Raw genomic sequence first — 20655 nt, forward strand, 5'->3', positions numbered from 1 at the left:
CGAATTAAACCTAAAAGTTAAGAAGCTTTGATTTCAACACAAAAATCTGTCATTTCCATCAGACTTAACAATAGAGGGAAAAAACGCCTCCCAAGGATTAGAATACATAGACTGGGAAGTTTTTGACGAAAGTGTCAGTACAGTACTTTAGAATTATGATGCTAGGTTTTTAAAATGCTCATCTATAAACCTGATAAGTTTCTCTTTCTTAGAAACTGGAGACCAATAACTTTTATGTGGTACTCATTACAAATGTTTAGTTTCCAGGCTTGAGTTCTAACATGAGAGAAACAGTTTGCTGTTATTAAATCAAAGCATATTTACAATCTGTCATTTATTAGGCCTGCCAAAAATATCCTGCCTTCTGTCAGTCAGTTTTTTTTAAAGGCTGACACTTTGCAGAATTACTTTTTTGTTTGAAAAACTTTGGAAAAGTGAAATGTTTTTTGTTGAAAGTCTCCTGCTGAATGAATATAAAATACCATAACAGTTGAACTTTTTCTTTCTTTCATAACAGTTGAACAGTGTTTTTTCACGTGGCAGTGTCCTTTGTCACCGCGCGCTCCCCCTTTTGTGTGACTCTGTAGCGCCCTCTGGAGGCACCATAGAGACATTACGCCGCCTAACTTTGGCTTAGCGCGCCGTCGTTTCACACAGACGAGGCTTCTGTGAGACCGGACTGCCGCAGCATTACGGCTCCCGCCGGGTCTCACCATCACCGAGTGAACCCGCCATGGCTCTTCTCTGCAAGGTAATATAAATAATAAAATGAAAACGTCAAATCTTCTCCCGCCGTCCGTCACTGTGATTCATCTATTGTTCAGAGGAAGCGGCCGGTGTGCTGCGGTGTCAGGATCACGGGGCGTTGTGTCCCATTCGGCGAGAAAAACCGTCAGTGTCCAGAGCGGCCCGTCAAAGGCACATTGTAGTCCCGGGAACCGGACCACCGCAGCTTGTGTCTGAGGACGGAGACGAGCCGCGAACACAATAGACTGGTTTGAAAAAAGAAAGAGTAACCCACACTGATGAATGAAATAGATCGATATTAGTTAAAAATGAGTTTCTTATATTCTAAAATTAACTGGAAGTGCTCTGTCTAAATATATGCACGTGCGCGTGTGAGCGTGCGCACAGCGCGTGGCAAAGAAGAAGAGTTGGCAGATTGGAAATGGTTCAGTCTACACGGAGAGGAAGGAAAACCCAGCAATTTTCCTCCTGCACAGATTCCAGTCTAAGCTGCGCTTGTTTTCCTTTGTCAGGCTGGATTTTTGTAGGTTTATTCTCAGCCTCATATCGCAGCAAAAGCCTCTTTTATGGGAACAGTGTTCGGTGAGAAATGTCCTCCTCCCCCTGAAGCCCCGTTTGTTCACAGCTCCGTGTGAGCGGTGGGGTTCCCACGGCCCCTCAGTGTCTCAGCACCTTACAAACGCAGCCATGCGTGGCTTTAATGCGGCGTCGGTAATTATGTCGATATTAAAACATGTTACTGGAATGTACAGCCATGGACATGACTTAAATAAATAAACAAATTAATAAAGTAAAAATGAATATTAAAAATAATATTAATATCTTTACCCTAAAATAAAAAATTTGTAGCCAGTGTAATATTTTGTGGGCACAAATTAGTAAAGTGTTTTTAACTACTAAAAATTTGTGGCTGCAAATTACTTTTTTTTGTTATAACAAAGTCATTTGTGCAAACAAAGCAATAATTTGTGCCCAAAAGGAATTTGTGTCTATAAAAGCTAATTTGTGCTTGCAAAATACTAATTTGTGTGTAAAATGCTGTTCTGTGGAGACAAACACAAATTCATCTACGCAAATTCATGTACACAAAATGCTAATTTGTGTCCACAAAATATTTAATCCTGTGCACAAAATGCTACTTTCTATGCAAAATGCTGTTTTGTGGAGACTGAACATAAATTCATGTGCACAAAATGCTAATTTGTGCCCACAAAAAACTAAATCGTGTGCACAAAAAGCTAATTCATGTGCACAAAATACAAGTTTGTGTGCACCAAATGGTAGTTCATGTGCACAAAATAGCAATTCATCTGCACAAAAGGCTAACTCACATGGACAAAATAATAATTCATGTGCACAAAATGCTACTTTCTGTGCAAAATGCTGTTTTGTGGAGACCAAACATAAATTCCTGTGCACAAAATGCTAATTTGTGCACACAAAATACTAAATCGTGTGCATAAAATGCTAATTCATGCACACAAAAATAATAATTGATGTGCACAAATTAGCAATTCATCTGCACAAAAGGCTGATTTATGTGCACAAAATGCTGATTCGTGTGAACATAATAGCTTTTTATGTGCACAAAATGCTACCTCGTATGCACAAAATACTATTTCCGGAGCACACAAATCAAATTTATGTACACAAAATACTAATTTGTGTGCACAAAATAGCAATTCATTTGCACAATAGGCTAACTCATATGGATAAAATACTAATTTCCGTGCACAAAATGCTAATTCGTGTGCAAAAAAACAAACAAATTAATGTGCACAAATAACAAAAATTTACATAGCGCAAAATGCTAATTTGTTTGGGCAAAATGCTGATTTGTGTGCACAAATAGTTATTTGTGTGTACAATTACTAAATTGTCCGCACAATATACTAATTTGTGGCCACAAGGCTGCCTATGACAGAAATATATTTTCTCTGCCAGTTAATTCACCCGTCGTAGATACAAAACGGTGTAATTGAATTGCATTTTGTACCATCACTATGTTAAAGCAACATGAAAAATAAATAATTATATGCCTAAATATTTCATATTTTTCCAAGAAAAAATATATTTATCAACACGTGTCTCGATTAGTCGACTTAATCAATGAATCAGTATTTATTACTAAAATCTGAGGCAATTTGCTAATAAAACTTTCCTATACCATTGTACAGTTGTTTCAAAATGAAATAAATTGATTATATCAAAAATGGAAAATACCATTTGGCTTGAGGCATGGTAGATTAATTTTACTATAATGTAAAACGTTCAAGTTCCATCAAAACAAACAGGGTGAGATAAAAAAACAAACAATAAAATACAGGTAAATAAAAAGTAATATATAGTATAAAATAGCACTTTAAAAATGGCTAAAAAAGCCTAATTGGTTCTAAAAAACTGACCTTTAAATCCTCAAATATCTGGGTTTTTTTTTTTTTGAACTACAAAACACTAAAAATAAAGTGCAATGTGATCAAAGTGGCTCTGACTGTTATTTTTTCCGGTGACTTTTCTTCTGATACTTCTTTGTCTGCAGAAAAAAAAGTCAATGGGGAGGGCTTCATTACATTTCCTCTTTCTTTCAGATGCAGCTGCTCAGCAGGAAGTTTCTCCTCCTATGATGTTACGTCGTTATGGGCCAGAGACAAGCACACACTTCTCCTTTTTGCTGGTTCACTTGATGCAGAGAAACCATGGGAACATGGCGCAGTCTACGAGTGGCGTTCATCCTGGGCTCTCTGTTCATGCTCCTGTTAATCATTGCGTACTGGGATGACATCGGGGGCTTCAGTCTCTATCCGTTCCAGGATCTGAAGCACGACTCTCTTCACTCTGACTGCGGCTCCCAGAGGCTTTCCTCAGACGCTGCTCTGTCTGCGTCCACCATCGGAGCACGGAGCGGCCCTTCTGTCTCACTTCCTATCACTTCTAGGATTCCACTTTCCCCAGAAGACACAGCTCAGACACACCCAGAAGAGGAGCAAAAGAAACCTCCATGGGAGAACGCGAGGAAGGAAGGAGGAAGGAATCGTGTGCTGGCTGGAGACGGGGATCAGGATGTGAGGAAGCAGATGATCGCAGATGTGTGCTCAGGAAAAACCAATGTGGAATTCCCTGGAAGAACTCGAGTGATTGAGCAGATTCCTTACAGAGAACTGGACCACCTGATAGTGGATGACACCCACCAGATAATCTACTGCTATGTTCCCAAGGTAAGGCTCTTCTCACACGTTTCATCTGCTCTACACACTGCAAAAAACAGGCCCCTTAGAAATAAGGCAAACATTCTCACCCTGTTGGCAGATTTTCCTGAAAAAACGCTCCTACCAAAAACTTTCTAGTCACAAAGACACATTTTCTCAAATTAAGAGTATTTTGCTATTGAAAAACGTTCTTAATACCTTTTTTTTCTTAAAAGACAGAAAGTGAGACAGTTTTTCTGGAGTCAGGGGTCTTTTTACGTTCTTTAGATCCAGTTTTTGATCACTATAGTGATGATGACACTAATACAAAACTATAAAAAAAAACAATCACAGCAATACACTGTTTTGTCTGCTAACTTCTACATACGTTCCACACGTATCTGTTCTTCCTGTTGTCTGTCGTCTTACCTTTTCCCATTTAATCCTTTCAATTTTGTTTTCTAATCAGGTTGCTTGCACCAACTGGAAGAAAGTCTTGGTGGTTCTGTCTCAGGCTCTCATCTCACCATCCTCAGGAAAGCCTTACATCGACCCGGAGGCTGTTCCTGCTGAACTAGTACACAACTCCTCACTTCACCTCACCTTTGCCAAGTACGACACACACACACACACGCACAATTGGCAATTGGGGAGAAATTTTCCGACATGACTCACTTTAATATGGGTTTCATTGTCTGCAAACAAAAGCAGGATAAAAAAAGAAGCACAAGGACAAAAACAGCACCACAGCCGAATGAATATACTAAGAATATCTTCCTATTTTTCATTTTTATTTATTTACATTTGGTACAATTCAAGAATTCACTCCCTCACTGATTTCTGGTTTGTTTTGTGTGATGAATTTCTCAGTTTCTTTGTCTTTTTTTACGCGCTCAAGTCTCTGGCACATTTAAAGACTTTTCTTATCATTTAGAGGAAAAAATGCAAAGAAAAAAACTGTTAGAACTTTCATTTTCTGTCAGCATCTAAGACAGCAAAATTATAAAGAGACAAATAAACAAAGAAATAACTAACTTTTGTTTGATGAGAGCACTGCGCTTAGGGAAGGTAATTCACAAGGGAAATTCCGTGTTTCAAAATCAAGGCTGAAGATTTCCCCCAAAGCCAAAAATAAAATTTCGTGAGGGGAGGTAGCTGCACAGTGGTGTAGTGGTTAGCGCTCTTGCCTAACAGTGAGAAGGCCCTGATTCAAATCCCAGCTGGGACCTTTCTGTGTGTTTTCTGCTTGTTCTCCTCGTTCATGTGTGGGTTCTTTCAGCGACTCTTGCTTCCTCTTTCTGTCCAAAGACATGATTCATAGGTTCATTGGCGTTTCTTAATTGCTCCCAAGTGTGAATGTGTAGTAGTGTGATCCTGGGACAGACTTACGACCTGTTCCGTGTACCCCAACAGTAGCTGGGATAGGCTCCAGCAACCCAGTGACCCAAAAACAGGTTCAGCAGGTTCTGAGATGGATTAATAGACAGAAAATGGGAGGAAAGTCTGATAAAGAAAATTGTTAAAGATAAAAATAAATAGATAATTGTGAATCAACCTGTAAGTATTGTAAGCTTATAGTTTTCAGAAGGGAATAAACATTTTATTATTTAGCATACCGGTAGTCTTTTTTCACCCAAGACCCACTCCGATGATAACTGTGTTCGTAACATAGCATCTTAGCATTTTTTTGATTTTGGTGGAGGTATATTAAGAAAATTAATCTTAATATTTTCCTTTTTGAGTATTTCTTTATTTAAATCATTGAGGATTAGAGGCAGACAAAAAAAAGTCGTTTAAAAAAGATCTTATTTGTGACGTAGAAAATACTCTCCCTGCTCTGAGCTCTCAGCAGTAGGGAGGGGAAGGGGGGGATGGGGCTGCTCCACGCCAACAGTCTTGCCCACAACTCAGAGATGAATTTCCAATGAACCTCTGCTGCCCTGGAGAATCCACGTTTCAGAAAACGGCACAGGTTTTTTTTTTTAGTTTTGCTAAAAGGGCATAATCATATTTGAAAAACCGCTGGGATGCTTTTATAATAGATCAAAAGATGATCAGAAGGGGTTTTTAAGCTAGTTGAATTATTGACGTTAAGATACTTGATCCTTGAGACAAGTGTCTCCCATCATATTTTACCTGGATATCTCCATTTCTCTGTGAGCTTCTTATTGAGTTTGCACTTGGAGGGCAAAGAGGAAAGGACAGGCGTGGCTCGGGGCTGCAGCACAGACAAACCTTTCTCTCTCCCTCAGAAGCTGACTGTGTGGTTTTCTCTACTTTTTCTCTTCTTCTCTCTAAAGACCTCCCTGACTCTCCTCTTCATGCAATTTATCAGAAAACATGCTGTGTTTAACAGGGCAAATTTTTTTTCCATCTCATCAGATTCTGGCATCATTACGGTTCACTGTCCCGTTACCTGATGGCGCTGAAGCTCCAGCGTTACACCAAGTTTCTGTTTGTACGGGACCCTTTTGTGCGCCTCATCTCTGCCTTCAGGAACAAGTTTGGAAGGTGTGTGCTTGCTGTGTGTTGGTGTAAAGGACATGAACCTAATTCCACTAAAGGTGTTGGGCTTGGGATTTTCTTTTTGGTCAGGCCCAACGAGGACTTCTACAAGCAGTTTGGCTCTGTAATGCTGCGTCGTTTTGGCAACGTGTCTGGGAGTTTGCCAGAGACTGCGGCTGAGGCGTTTGCTGCAGGAATCAAACCCACATTTCAGCAGTTTATCGCTTACCTGCTGGACCCAGAAACGGAAAAGGATGGGATCTTTAATGAGCACTGGAGACAGGTATGTCTCACACATTCTGGCAAAAAAAAAAAACATGTCATTTTTAACTGGTTTTTGACATGCTAGTTTTCGAATAAAAATCTGCCTCCTTCTCCTTCCCTCGTTCTACCATGCTTGTGCTTGCTATGCTCAGGACTGTTTGCTGGATTTACAAGCATTGAGATTTGTCTGCACAGATCAGGAGGAAAAGTTTTCAGGTCCGGCAAAAAGCTTTAAAGTTGGATAGGAAATCATGGTGTCAGAGGAAGATCAGCTCATCTAAAGTCCCTTTCAGAAAGGAAAAAAGGCTCACCTCTCATCACAGGGCTACCAAGACATTCCTGTGTTTTAGAAAAGGATAGAAAAGGCTCTGTTTTATGGCAGACAGATGTTTGGATGAGTGGAAGAATGCAGAAGAGAGAACAGGAGAAAGAATCAAACAACAACCTATCAAAGCTAACAGCCAAACAAAAGTGAGAACTAAGAACTCGGTATTAGTACTATGAAATCTGATACTGATTATAACATAGACGATAAAACAAAAGCACCAAAAGCAATAAAAAATATCCTGCAGTCATGCAAACTATCAGACAAAAAAAACAATACTTTTGTGATTCCGAATAGAACACAATGGCAATTACAAAATCTATTTTAGAACTCACATATTTTATTTTTTTACTTCTATTTTTTTTCCCTTTTCAAAGTAAAATATTTTCTTTATATATATTGTTTACAAATCTGTCAACATTTGTGACGTTAGCACTTTGCTGAGATAACATATCCCTTTTGGGGAAAGCCTCATGCGTCCTCATCGGAGTCTTGACCTGATTCCAGTTTGTCGTCGTCACCAGCTTTAGTGAGCATCTGCTCACATGGTGTGTGACACCACCATTTTGTTGGTTTAATTCAGACTATGTGATGCGTGGTGTGGCGTGTTGTTATGGTACTGGCTGAGCGGCACCGACCTGGACTGGAGCAACTAAGGAAAGCCATATACATTCTGATCGTCACGATGGGTTAAACAAAGCATCAGTTCAGAGAGATCGGTCATCTCTTCCAGCTTGTTTTTGTCCAGATGATGAAGCTAAAGGTTGTTTTAAAGAACCCGGTGCAGTGATACAGAACATTTAAACTTTGTGACCGGAACTTCTCTTTTAGTTGTGCATTATTACTGTCCATTATCACTTTTTAATCCACACCCAGCCAGCAATCAGAATCAAGTATTCACCTGGTCCATGGTGTAAGGATGAAGACACAGGTGTATTTTATTGATGGCATTTGAATGCACAGAGATACTGCTACAAGATCACTTCATGTTGCAGCAAAATAGTGCACGACCCCATGTTGGTGCAAGGATCTGTGCGCAATTCTTGGAAGATGAAAACATAAAGCATACTCATCAGACATGTCATCCTTTAAGCATGTTTGAGATGCTCTGGATCGGCGGAAATGACTGCGTGTTCCAGTTCCGGCCAATATCTAGCAACTTAGCACAGCCAACGAAGAGGAGTGGACCGACCTTTCATAATCCACAACCTGATCAACTCTATGTGAAGGAGATGTGTTGTACTGCAAACAAACAAAACTGGAATCAGGTTAAGACCCTGATGAAGACGCATAAGGCAAATGGGGGTCACGCCAGACATTGACCGGTTTTCGGAGTCTCCAGACCCCTATAAAACCAAACACTACATTTATGACTGGCCTTTTACAGTTTTTCTCAGTCGCTTTAGTACAATTCTCAGATCAGAATGAAATTCGCAAAACTATTTGTTGAATCTTCACATCATGATGTCACTTGTGCACATCATATAAGCAGTTTCTCACTTCTTTGAACAAGTTGCAATTGCTTTGGTACATCCATGCAAATGATTATGTACAATTCTCTGCTCTTTGCTACATTATCAATTGTTTATGTCATGTTGACCAAAATGTATTATATAGTTATAAGTCATTAACTGCAAAATGGTTGACCAAGTTGTCATAATGTGACAAACATATTTCGCTGCATCTCAAGAGAGGATATTCGCTGTGATGTGGATGAGAATTTGTGGCCTAACATAGAGGAACGACAAGAGGTGTAGGAAGACCACACCAATTCCTACTGCACTGCCTTTACTGTTGTACAGAATATTGTCCTATCTTTCTTTTCCCTTTGTGTTACTGTTTGCAGTGGGTTTTTTCTATGTTGGTATGACATGGTCTGTCAACAAATTACAATATGAACAATAAAAGTGTAAATGTGAATCTTGTCAAGTCTCTTGCAATCAAACAAAAAAGGTTTAACTTACATTTTACAATAATTGTCATCCAAACTTTAGCCATAGTTTACATCAGAACCTCCCTCTAAAGGACACAGTTAGATTGACAACATGACTAAGTAATTTGACTGTCTTGTTCGTAGACAATGACACAAGGACTTGACATTCTGATGGCACTGACATGTTCAATGACATAAAGACATAGTTTTCAGAGATGAACTAAAGATTTTGAGCAAGTTACAGGCTTTTGCAAGAAATTTTGCTGTTTGTACACATTGTTTTGAGAAATGCACACATGTATTTGCAAACTTCAATTCTGATCTGAGAATTGTACTAAAGCGACTGAGAAAAACTGTATTGTGGCCAGTCTAAGGCTCACCTGTGCAATAATTATGCTGTCTGATCAGCATCTTGATGTGGCGCACTTGTAAGGTGGGATGAGAGAAGTTCTCACCGTCACAGATTTCCAAAGATTTGTAAACAATATTTGACAGAAATAGTTTTTTTATTTTTGTAGAAAATGTTTCAGATCTTTGAGTTCATCTCATGATAAATGGGAGCAAAAACAGTAATGTTGTGTTTATATTTTCCTTCAGTTTATTTCTGTTGCAGTATACATGAAAGTGAAACAATCATTCGTGGGTCTGTTTTCCTATTACAGGTGTACCGTTTGTGCCATCCTTGTCAGGTTAAGTACGATTTCATCGGACATCTGGAAACCCTGGAAGAGGACACGGAGCGTCTACTGAAGATTTTGAAGGTGGATCATCTGTTACACTTCCCTTCAGGGGCCCACAACCTCACCTCCACCAGCTGGGAAAGAGACTGGTTTGCACAGATTCCCATCGCAACAAGGAAAGAACTCTACAAACTTTATGAACCAGACTTTGAGATGTTTGGCTATGCCAAACCTGATGGCCTTCTCCAGCAGGAACTTGACTGAGCAGAAGTGGACAGAACCATCTTTTGCCTTTTCACAACCTTAGTTCATCTGTTATTTAATGTTTATATGCTTTGACAGAAGTGCCTGCCTGAATATTGTATTTATTTTTTAATACGAGTGAACCTGTTACTCTCCACACAAAGTCACTTTGAATAATGTTTTATGAGTAGAGTTGTATTTTGCTAAATCAAGATTGAAGCATTGGGACTAAGTGCAAACTGGTATAACTGAAGGAAGATTTGTTGCAAAAAAAATAAAGAGCTTGAAAAACCCAAATGTTTTGTGAAAAGTAGCAGCAAAATAGAAAAAAAAGCTTGAGATTTAAGGGTTGACTAAATTAGGATCTAGCTTAAGTCTATCATGTGGCCACATGCAAACACAAACTTTGTACATACTAGTGAAGAACAGTCACTAGTTTGTAGTTGTATTAAAGGTAATCTATTGGATTATTTATTATCAGTTATAGTGTAGATCAGATCCTCTTTGATCCGTCCACTGTGGCTCTATGGCTTTAAAGAACAAGGGTAAAAATGTCAGATAAAAAATATACATGTAGCCCAGGGTCTTTTATTTTAGGTTTTATTTATACAGTGAATGTGAAGTAAAAGAAGTATACTGACTGAATAATTCTTCAGATTAAATTGAAAATTTTTAAGTTTACAATATAAAGATAATATATTATAATATATATTATAATATAATATATATATAATATATAATATATATATAATATATAATATAGTATATAAAAAGTAAACTTCCAAGTAGTGGCTCACTTTCAGTATAGATTAAAGTGTCCTTGTGGCACATTAGACTACTTTTGTCTGAGGGGAAGTTATGTGGGCCTAAATTTAATGTATTCTTTTATTTCATTATGTAAAGTACTTTCAAACTTCTCTGTATGTATGGAACAGAGGCGCAACAATTAAGTCATCCACCACTTTCTGTTGCACAAAAAGCCTCTTGTTGCGTTCACGCATGTCCTGTTGTCTGTTTCCACGTGTTCCAGCCGTTTCTAAAGCCCCGCCCATACTAGTCCAAGCCTCGCTTCTGATTGGTCGGTGTTCCTGTTTCTCAGGGTGAGGGGTGGTGAAGCCTGCCCACAGTCGGGGTTTGACAGATCTCTCCCGACGTCACCGGTTCCGTCCCAACACGGAAATATGGAAGTGTCAGGAGTAGTAGACATGGATTTAAAGCGGTACCGCTGAAATATTTACATTTTTTAAAATAGTATGAAAATCTATCAATATCGTTACCTCTGCGCATGCGTTTAATTATGAGACAACGATCTGAAAATGAGGAAAGAGTTCGACGTTTATTGTTAGTTCGGCGGCTTTAATTCTCCGGACCTTGAAACGTAGTGTTTCGGGGGTCATGGGAACTCTCGGACTCCTGCTAATATGTCTTTTCCTGCTGACCTGGGAGGCTGACCCAATTCAGGTAAACTTCGTCAAAGTGTGCAACTGTTTCTGCTTTTGTTTACACCACCTTATCATGGCGTTTCTACTTTTGGCACATGTGTCAATTTTAAGGTCCGGGGAAGTTGCCAAATTATGTTATTTTTTTGGGAAGCGTTAAAGTCAGCCCAGCTCGCTTGAACGAACGGTACCAGGCTGTTTCTGTGCTTCATTTTGCTTAGAACCCCCCCCCCCCCCCCAAACTGTCAATGTGGGCTCCAACACGCATGCGCACAAATGGTTTTTTTTATTGAGTTATTACGCTAATTTTGGTTGAAGTCCAACCAAAACATTCAAGCTCAAACCAACTTAAACCTCAGTTGACCCTCAGTGTATTCGGTATTATTACTACTTTTGGGCGTACATACGCCCCCGCCTTCATTTAGTAAAAGCAGAGAAGACATAAACAAACATTAGGCCCCACAACACACCCTTAGAGAATAAGGATATCCTGCTGAGTGAACGGTGGATTTCTACATCAGCCCCGCCACACCCACTGTCATAAACCCACTCATGCACCCACTCTCCAGTCAAGTCGTTGTACAGTCTAGGGATACATGACACGACAGCTGTCCTGGGGGTCCGTTTTCACCATCACTTTTTTTTTATTTTTTTTATTTCTCTGTATTTCTTCAGGGTGCAGGGGCCAGATCAGTCACACTCCCAGAGTCCCTTCTGTTCATCTCCACCTTGGATGGCAGCCTGCATGCCGTCTCCAAACAGACAGGAGACATCAAGTGGACCCTAAGAGAAGGTTCATGCACTCAGACGTCAGCGCTATTCACATTTTTTTTTTAAACTTTTGGTGCCTCAAATTTTTCTCATGAAATGATGATCTTATTTTTTTCAGACCCCATTATTCAAGTTCCTGTTTACCTCACAGAGTAAGCCACACCCCCCTGCTCAATATGCATGTCAAATTCACATTCCCACTCAGATGAAGATGGTTTTTAATATGTTCTTGGGACATTTCTGATGATAAAGGACATATGTAAAGAAAACTAAGCTTAAAATTGCATTCATGACTATTTCTTTATCCAAATCTTGTGAATCAATAAAATGCAGTTTGAAAAAGAGCTTATTTGTTATGCAGAAAATACCACATATAGACGACTAAAACTTAAAACTGTACGGGTGGATAGTTCTGATATTGCTCTCCATCTTTGTTGCACCGGTAAAGTTAGGTTGGGGGTGTTAGGGGCTGTGAGCTAGCAGTAGAGCGTGTGAACAGAGAACTCTCAGCAACAGGTAGGGGAAGGGGGTGGGTGGGGTTGCTCTGCGGAAATGGTCCTGCCCACAACTCAGAGGTGCATTTTTGGTTAACTCCTGCTGCTCTGCAGAAACTATGTCCTAGAGAATGGAACAGATTTTGAAGGTGTGTAAATGTAAATAAAATTATGTACTTATGTGAAATGCTTAAAGACTCACTTCGATCATCTTTTGATCATTTTTCAAAGCTTTCCCAGTGTTCATTTAATTAGGCCGTTTTCAGCCATAAACCTGTTTCATTTTCTACTGAACATTTTCATCTTTTAAATGATGTTTTCTTGTTTTCTCTAGGCCCGATTTCCTCCCAGATCCAAATGACGGCAGTTTATATGTACTCGGTGGAAAGCACAAGGAGGGTCTGATGGTAAAGAGTCTTACAACGTCTGCGTTACACGTTAACTTACTGTCCTTATCCCCTTAACCACATTTGTTTGGCTCTTTTTGCAGAAACTGCCATTCACCATCCCAGAGCTGGTTCAGTCAGCTCCCTGCAGAAGCTCTGATGGCATACTGTACACAGGTTCAAATAAAAAGAAGAGAAAGAAAAAAAGCATTTTTATACTTTCTATAAACCAAGAGAACAAAATATCTGAGGTGCATGACTGCTGTTTCTTGAATTGTCGTCTGTGTGTTCATGCAGGGAAAAAGCAGGATGTGTGGTTTGTGGTGGATCCTGAAACAGGCGAAAAACAAACAAGCCTAACCACCTCCTCCTCCGAATCCATCTGTCCCAACAGCCCTCTGCTCTACATCGGACGCACAGGTTTGTCCACCTAGCTCAAGCTCCTGTGCGGTTCAGCATTTCAGGTCGATGCTTTGACTGATGCTGTTCGTTCTCCAGAGTATGTGATTACCATGTTTGACACGAAGACGCAGGAACTGAGATGGAATGCAACGTACAACGATTACTCTGCCCCTCCTTATGACGAGAAGCTAGACTACAGTATGTCCATGCACACACACACACACACACACACACACACACACACACACACACACACACACCCACACACACACACACACACCTCATCAGGTCAAAACTCACTTTGTCAGAGCACTAAACCAATAGAAGATTGAATGAATAATAATATAAAAACTTTGAAATATCTGGAATCACACTCTTTAAAACTACTATCCTAAGAGATTAAAAAAAACTCATTTCATTGTGCTTGAACAAGCAAAGAAAATTGAGATTTTTTTTATTCTTTGCTGTTATGGTTTCATTTGCATTTTTGGATGACGTTCAGAGAAAAAAAACAAAGTTAATAGACACCAGCTATTTTTACAGAACAAAGTCAGAACTGTACGTTTTAAACTAAAGCAGAAAATAATCAATTGTTAACATTTGCAAAGCAGAGAATTCAACTAATTTTCATATCATCTCATGTTTGGTTTACGTCAAAACTAGTACTTTTCATCACAGTATTTTTGCAGTAGAGTTTAAAAAGGGGGTTGCTGAGAGGGTTAATTCCTTTTAAAAGGAAAAGGCCATATCATTTAGTATTAAAACTAAGAAAGAATAAACCATTTTATAACAAACTGGAAGCTCTTTAGTTCCTCTTTTATCATGAACCTGTGGAACGCCCTCTCTTAACAGAGATGGCCCATCTGGTGTCAAGCGGTGACGGACTTGTTGTGACTGTGGACAGAGAGTCAGGTAAGGAGGGGGGGGGCAGCTTTCACAACCAAAAGAAAACTTTGATCTTAGATTGTCATTTATTCATGGGATGCACTGTTATACCAAAAAGACCAAAATGGAGCACACAGCCTGCATTTCTTTTGTTTTGTCATTTTGGGTATTAATTGGGTTTCATTTAAGAATTTTAGAATCAAAAAAACAAAAGGCACTTTATGTGTTCCTGTCTAACTTATTGACGTTTTTTATTTAGATGTTTGCATATTTTTGCACGCCTTCTTTTCCAGGGGATGTCCTGTGGAGTCAGAACTACGGCTCCCCGGTCATCGGGGTGTACCTGTACTCTGGGGACTCTCTGAGACACGCGCCTCACCTGTCCCTTGCCATAGAAACGCTCCGGTTCCTCACCTTCTCCGCCAAGGATCAGGCAGAAGCACACTCTTCCTTGAAGTGGAGCTATCAGTTTGTGAAAGAGCAAGCCACTGCGCAGGCTCAGCTTGTGTGAGTCAAACATTTTCTGGCTGGGAAAATGCAAAATGCTGTAGAATAATTTTCAAACTAGTTGTTTTGAATTTTCAACCTACAGTGGAAGAAGCTAACACTGAATAATTAGTCAATGCACAAAGCAAATAACTTCTACTAAACATACACTTGTTTTTAATGTTTATTGTATATTATTGGAAATCAGATAATCATCATTTTTTTAGTTCTGTGAATTTATAGATCAAAGCTTTTACATTTTTGGTTTGGAGGTTAAATTACTCTTGCTTGTTTCAGACCCACTCTCTATGTCGGAAAGCTGGACTCTCACTTCTATGCCTCCACTTCTCTCGTCCACCATGGTGTCTCATTATTGGTGAGCCATTTGGACTTTTCTGATCCTTTCTAATCAAACGAGGTGTTCGGTTTGGTCTGAGTGGGAAACATTAAAGCGGCTCGTCTGCTCCTTTTTTTGCCTGGGCAGCCGCGAGGATTGATCCTGGCACGGATCGAGGGTCCAGTGACGTCTGGAGTGACGGTTAGCGGGAGAGGGGAGTGTGAAATCACACCGTCTACTGATGTGCGTTATCCACCAGGAAGCACAGCCAGCAAGAAAAACCACTGGCTGCTCATAGGTAATGAAGAAACACGACAAGCAGAAGCTTCAAGCATTAGAAAAAAGCACTGACATATGAGAACCATTTTGATAATGATCCCTCTGTGTGCATTTTTGCTGCTGCAGGGCACCATGAGCTCCCTCCTGTAGCCCACACCACCATCCTGAGGGATTTTCCCGTCTCTCTGCAGCACTCCACTGAGAAAGTTATCCCACCTCGATCTACGGCTTCCTCTGACTCCTACTACCATCAGCACTACGTGAGTCAGAAGTGCATTCATGCAGCCTCCGGGTTACAAAGCACACAGGGATTTAACAGTGATGCTCATCTGTAAAAAATGTACTGTTCTAGTTTAAAAAAGAAGAAAAGTGCTGTCAGTTAACCACAAATCCCACATTTGTAAAGTAAAAGAAAATAAAGACAGATCTGTCTTACATCCACTGTTTTCTGTCCTTCAGTTCCAGAAAGTGTCTGGAATCCACGGCAACCCGGAGTCTAACAAAGAAGGAGCTGACGGCAGGAAAACGGTACAGACTCCAAGGCCAGCCGCTGCGCTACCCATCAGCCTGACGCAGGACCACCTGACCCTGGCTGTCCTCACTCTGCTGCTTGGAGGATGGCTCGTCTTTGTGCTCACGTGTCTCCTCGTGAGTTCAATTGTGATTTGCACATGACAAATACCTGTCAAAGGTTTCTGAAACCCTCCAGGTTTTTAATGGAAAAATGGACTTTTCAGTGAGGTTACTCTTTAAAAGTGCTCTGAAATGGACTTTTGCAGCGTCCCACCCAGCAGCTGACAGTTCAGAGGCAGCGAGAAGAAGCGTTTGAGACTCACCCCCAGGTCATACACAACAATAATCAGACCAACGCCTCCGTTTCTGAAGACGTGACCCAGTCTACTGACACAAATGTCACAAAGGGTATGTAGGAATTCTGCACCTGATCTTACAGACACTAAGCTTTAAAACTGGTGATTTAGCTCCCATTCTCATGATATTTGAGAGAAAGGTGCACATTGAACTGCTTCAATAGTGTTTTATCATGCTTCAGCAGATTAGTTATGTATTTATTTTTATGGACCCAGACTCTCCACCTTCATCCACCGACTCTCCACCCAGCCTCAACAGTCACAGCAGCAACATCCCCGACTCAGAGGAAGTTAGTGCTGCTGCTCATAAAACCACAGAAGGTGCGATTCACCGCTTTATGAAGGCATCATAACCTCTATGGACATAAAGGATTGACTTCTTCTTCCTCTTCTTTGTAACATTTTCCAGAAGGGTTCAGTGAGGAAGTGCAGGTGGGAAAAGTTTCCTTTTTCCCCTCGGAGGTGCTTGGACATGGATCTGCAGGAACATTTGTGTTTAAGTATGTCTTAAAAAAAAGAAGCTTTTTGACTTTTTATTGAAAAAAAGACATTAAATTAGCTTTTGTTTGTGTTAAAAAATGAATCGATCTGCTCAAAATTAGTAGAGATCTTACAGAAGTGTGCCGTTGGCTACTGAAACCAATAATTGACTCATATTTTTTTGTGTTTTCACCCTGAAGGCAGAAAGACACAGAAACAGTCTTTGGGGGCTTCTCTACGTAAACCTTGTGCTTTTAAAGCATTGCTCCAATAGGATGTTTTCTTGGGCTTTAGGGGTAAATTTGATGGACGGCATGTGGCGGTGAAGCGAATCCTGCCAGAGTGTTTTGAGGTGGCAGAGCGGGAGGTGCAGCTCCTCCGGGAGTCCGACACGCATCCAAATGTCATCCGATATTTCTGCACAGAGAGGGACCGCCTTTTCACTTACATCGCCATCGAACTATGCACTGCAACGCTGCAACAGGTCAGCGGTTTTCACGCCCCGCCAGTGATTATGCCATCAATGCTTTATCCTTGAGCTGGGATTCTTTAACGATAAACTGTCTGTTTTCATTTTCTCTGTAGTATGTGGAAGATCCCGCTTCTTTCTCGAATCTGAGTCCAATAACTGTGCTGGAGCAGACCATGTGTGGCCTCTCCCACCTCCATTCACTCAACATAGGTTTGACATCTACCCACAGTTCGCATGATTCAAACATTTAGATAGAATTTGAGTTTTAACTCTGCAATCTCTCCTTCCTGCAGTCCATCGTGACCTGAAGCCGAGGAACATTCTCCTCTCTGGGCCTGGAGCTCTGGGAAGAGTCCGAGCTCTCATCTCAGACTTCGGACTCTGTAAAAAGATCCCCGACGGACGAAGCAGCTTCTCTATGCGGTCTGGAATACCAGGAACTGAAGGGTGGATAGCCCCCGAAGTGCTCCGAGACACACCAGGAAACAAACCGGTAGGATGAAAGGGCACATTTTAACTGACGTCACGCCTTTACTCATAAGTGTATCCTTAGCCAGAACAGGAGTTATTTATTGTGTCTCGACAAAGAGCATGGATCCCTACAAAACTATTTTGTCCAATCTTCTCTCAAGACGGCAGCAGTGGACGTGTTCTCGGCAGGCTGTGTCTTCTACTATGTGGTCAGCAGAGGGCAGCACCCCTTTGGAGATGCGTTAAGAAGACAAATTAACATCCTGTCTGGAGAATATTCCCTCTCACACTTTAAAGAGGAATCAAATGGTGAGATTATTTAATCAAACATCTCAACCAAAATAGAGATAAAGTAAAAAAGAAACATTGAAGACTCAGCCCGATCAAAATTGAGTTTTTGGTGTTTTTGACATTCACTGGTGCATGTAAATGAAGAACATATATAAAGAAAAATAAGCGTACAATTGTGTTTCTGAGTATTGCTTTATTTAAATCCCTGTGAATCCGGAGCAGACAAAAAAGGCTGCTTGGAAAAAGATCGTATTTGTGACAGAAAATACGCTGGGCGGTCCACATTTTGCTCCATTCTGATGCATCCACTTGTTGACAAATTGATCCATTTACGTCTTTGTTTTCCTCGTCTGAGAATGAATCTGGATCAAAACTGTACGGCTGAATAGCTCTGATATTGCTCGCCATTTTTGTTGCACCTGTAATGTTAGGACGGGGGTGTGAGGGGCTGTGAGCTAGCGGGGGAGGATGTAAAAGATGGATGATGGGAAAGAAAGCAGGCTTTCTCCACAGCAGTGGTCCCGCCCACAACTCAGTGGTGAATTTCTTATGACCTCCTGCATCTCTGCAGAAACAACGTTATAGAAAAAACAACACAACGTCATAATCATAATTAAAAGTCTTTGCATAAAAGTAAAACGGTTTCTGCTTCATTTACAGTGCATTTCATAAACAAGTTTGGTTCTCGTCCCATTAGATGACATCATAGCGCGGGATCTGATTGAGCAGATGATTGGTGCCAACGCAGAAACCCGGCCCTCCACCGAGTGTGTGCTCAAACACCCTTTCTTCTGGAGTCGGGAGAAACAGCTGCTCTTTTTCCAGGTGGGCAAAGTGCACCGTAGTCGGTCAAACCAAAGCTTTCTCTGAAGTTCTGTCTGCTTGTGCTTTCGCTGTGCGTGCACGCATGTGTTTAAAGGACGTGAGTGATCGGATAGAGAAGGAGCCAGCAGACAGCCCCATTGTGGTCAGACTAGAGACGGCAGGACGAGTGGTGGTCCGGACGAACTGGAGAATGCACATCTCTGTCCCTCTGCAGACAGGTACAAATGCACACGTCTGACAGGAAACACCCTTCAGCGGCCTGTAATCAATATTTCCCTCATCTTCTCTGCAGACTTGAGGCGGTTCAGGACATATAAAGGAAACTCCGTTAGAGATCTGCTTCGAGCCATGAGGAATAAGGTCAGTCTGTGTGCTTACAAGGCCTCCTTCTGGTTTATTCTCAACTGGGGGCCACGTTGACACCCCTAGTTTGGTCTTGACCTTTTGTTGGTTTTGCTTTCTAAATTTTCGTAGAAGCATCACTATCATGAGTTACCCCCAGAGGTGCAGGAGACTCTTGGCGAGCTTCCCGAGGGCTTCGTCAGCTACTTCACCTCACGGTTTCCACGGTTACTGATGCACACACATGCTGCTCTCCACATCTGTGCTCAGGAGAGGCTGTTTCATCCATACTATAAACCTCCCAAAGCCAAATAGCTTTCACTGCACTCTGAGCTGCTATTGCTTTTGTAAAGCCTGTATAGTTTTTTTTCTTTTTTTGGAAAGTTGGTTACAGTGCTGTGGAAAACAAAGTTTTATATGCCTGTAGCTATATTTTTAGAGATTAATTTAACTTTATTTGGTTCCTTATAAAACATGCTTCAAGCATTTTTAGTAAAACCTTCATAGTTTTATTTCTGGAAATGTTTTATGGAAACAAAGCTAATAAAATGATGACTGCATTTACTTATGAACAAAAATCTTTTATACTGAAAACATACCAACTGTGACAGTCTGTCTGCAACAGGAGAACTTCAATAGCAAAGGAGAGGATTGGTACAAAGTGCTCCAAACCAAAACAAACATTGCTAACTACTTTTAAGAAGCACTTTATGTGTCATCGGGCATCAAAATAATAAGGCAACAGCAACGTTAGTTAAAAGAAAAGTGATTATCATGGAAATTTGTATTTATTTCAATAATTTCATTCCAAAAATTACACTTTTTTCAGAAAGGGCCCACTCCTTGATTAAGTATTTATTTTGACAAATTGAGGTTCCAGCTCTCCTAAAACCCATGTAGACGTCAGGATTTAAAGGGTCTGTATTTAAGCAGAGAACTGTCTGTGTTCTTGTGTGTCTAAAAACACATGGGTTTGGTTTTTATTACATACAGTCTAAAGGACACTTACTGCATTTCTGTTTTTGAGACGCTCCACAGAATCAGACTGAAAACCATTTCAGTGGGAATAAGAAAAAAACTGGGGAGGGGGGTTGGGATACAGGTTATAGACATGTATGAACTGTTTTGTGTTGCATTATTTTGTGTTTCCTCCATTCATCACTTCTGAGTTGGCAAAGCTTGAGAGTTTAACTCCAACTTACCACAGAGAATACCAGCTACTACTTTTGAAAAAAAAAATTCTGTACTTGCTGTAAAGTGTGATTGTTGGTCTGCATCAGAGCTATTTTACAGTTACACCTTTTTTTTTGAAGAAATAATAAAAAAAGGATGCTTTGGGCGTGCCAAAGACCAATCAAGTGGCTCATTGATTTTCTAACCAGCCATGGGAGGATGGGAGCTTTGTGTTCCTAAAGCTTAAGAGTTTTTTTTTATAAGGACCTGCAGCCACTAAAAAAGTATATATGCAAATAAAAACTCAGTCTTAAATACATGAAATATAAAAGGGAGAATTTAATTCCTAATGTCCTATAATATGAGCCTAA

The 20655-nt window shown here is 40.5% G+C and overlaps 2 protein-coding genes across 3 annotated transcripts; both read left to right on the forward strand.

Annotated features, from left to right (window-relative positions):
- The first annotated feature begins 618 nt into the window (after positions 1 to 618).
- On the forward strand, positions 619 to 10179 carry chst12 (carbohydrate sulfotransferase 12). 2 transcript variants are annotated; one of them, XM_004065970.4, is made up of 6 exons: positions 619 to 751; positions 3336 to 3962; positions 4402 to 4544; positions 6315 to 6443; positions 6528 to 6720; positions 9622 to 10179. In XM_004065970.4, exons 2-6 carry the CDS (start codon positions 3444 to 3446, stop codon positions 9901 to 9903), a joined length of 1266 nt encoding a protein of 421 aa, XP_004066018.1. In that variant the 5' UTR covers positions 619 to 751; positions 3336 to 3443; the 3' UTR covers positions 9904 to 10179. The 2 variants fall into 2 exon arrangements, with proteins under 2 accessions (XP_004066018.1, XP_020559990.1); XM_020704331.2 differs by lacking the exon at positions 619 to 751 and having other exon boundaries at positions 1615 to 3962.
- Positions 10180 to 11277: 1098 nt separating this feature from the next.
- On the forward strand, positions 11278 to 19426 carry LOC101162428 (serine/threonine-protein kinase/endoribonuclease IRE1-like). The gene is made up of 24 exons (NM_001278895.1): positions 11278 to 11343; positions 11997 to 12114; positions 12211 to 12244; positions 12921 to 12993; positions 13077 to 13149; positions 13270 to 13392; positions 13471 to 13572; positions 14227 to 14286; positions 14553 to 14766; positions 15043 to 15121; positions 15230 to 15380; positions 15488 to 15621; positions 15821 to 16009; positions 16141 to 16282; positions 16447 to 16551; positions 16640 to 16730; positions 17005 to 17194; positions 17296 to 17392; positions 17476 to 17675; positions 17815 to 17962; positions 18642 to 18769; positions 18864 to 18987; positions 19062 to 19129; positions 19244 to 19426. Exons 1-24 carry the CDS (start codon positions 11278 to 11280, stop codon positions 19424 to 19426), a joined length of 2892 nt encoding a protein of 963 aa, NP_001265824.1.
- Positions 19427 to 20655: the final 1229 nt, after the last annotated feature.

This window comes from Oryzias latipes, chromosome 1 (genome assembly GCF_002234675.1).
Source record: "Oryzias latipes chromosome 1, ASM223467v1".
NCBI classification, from domain to species: Eukaryota; Metazoa; Chordata; class Actinopteri; order Beloniformes; family Adrianichthyidae; genus Oryzias; species Oryzias latipes.

Coding starts and splice junctions, on each gene's coding strand:
- chst12 (XM_004065970.4), top strand. CDS start 3,444: ATGGGAACATGGCGCAGTCTACGAGTGGCGTTCATCCTGGGCTCTCTG. Junction 3,963..4,401: donor TCTACTGCTATGTTCCCAAG/GTAAGGCTCTTC, acceptor TTTTCTAATCAG/GTTGCTTGCACCAACTGGAA. Junction 6,444..6,527: donor TTCAGGAACAAGTTTGGAAG/GTGTGTGCTTGC, acceptor CTTTTTGGTCAG/GCCCAACGAGGACTTCTACA.
- LOC101162428 (NM_001278895.1), top strand. CDS start 11,278: ATGGGAACTCTCGGACTCCTGCTAATATGTCTTTTCCTGCTGACCTGG. Junction 11,344..11,996: donor GGGAGGCTGACCCAATTCAG/GTAAACTTCGTC, acceptor GTATTTCTTCAG/GGTGCAGGGGCCAGATCAGT. Junction 12,115..12,210: donor CAAGTGGACCCTAAGAGAAG/GTTCATGCACTC, acceptor TATTTTTTTCAG/ACCCCATTATTCAAGTTCCT.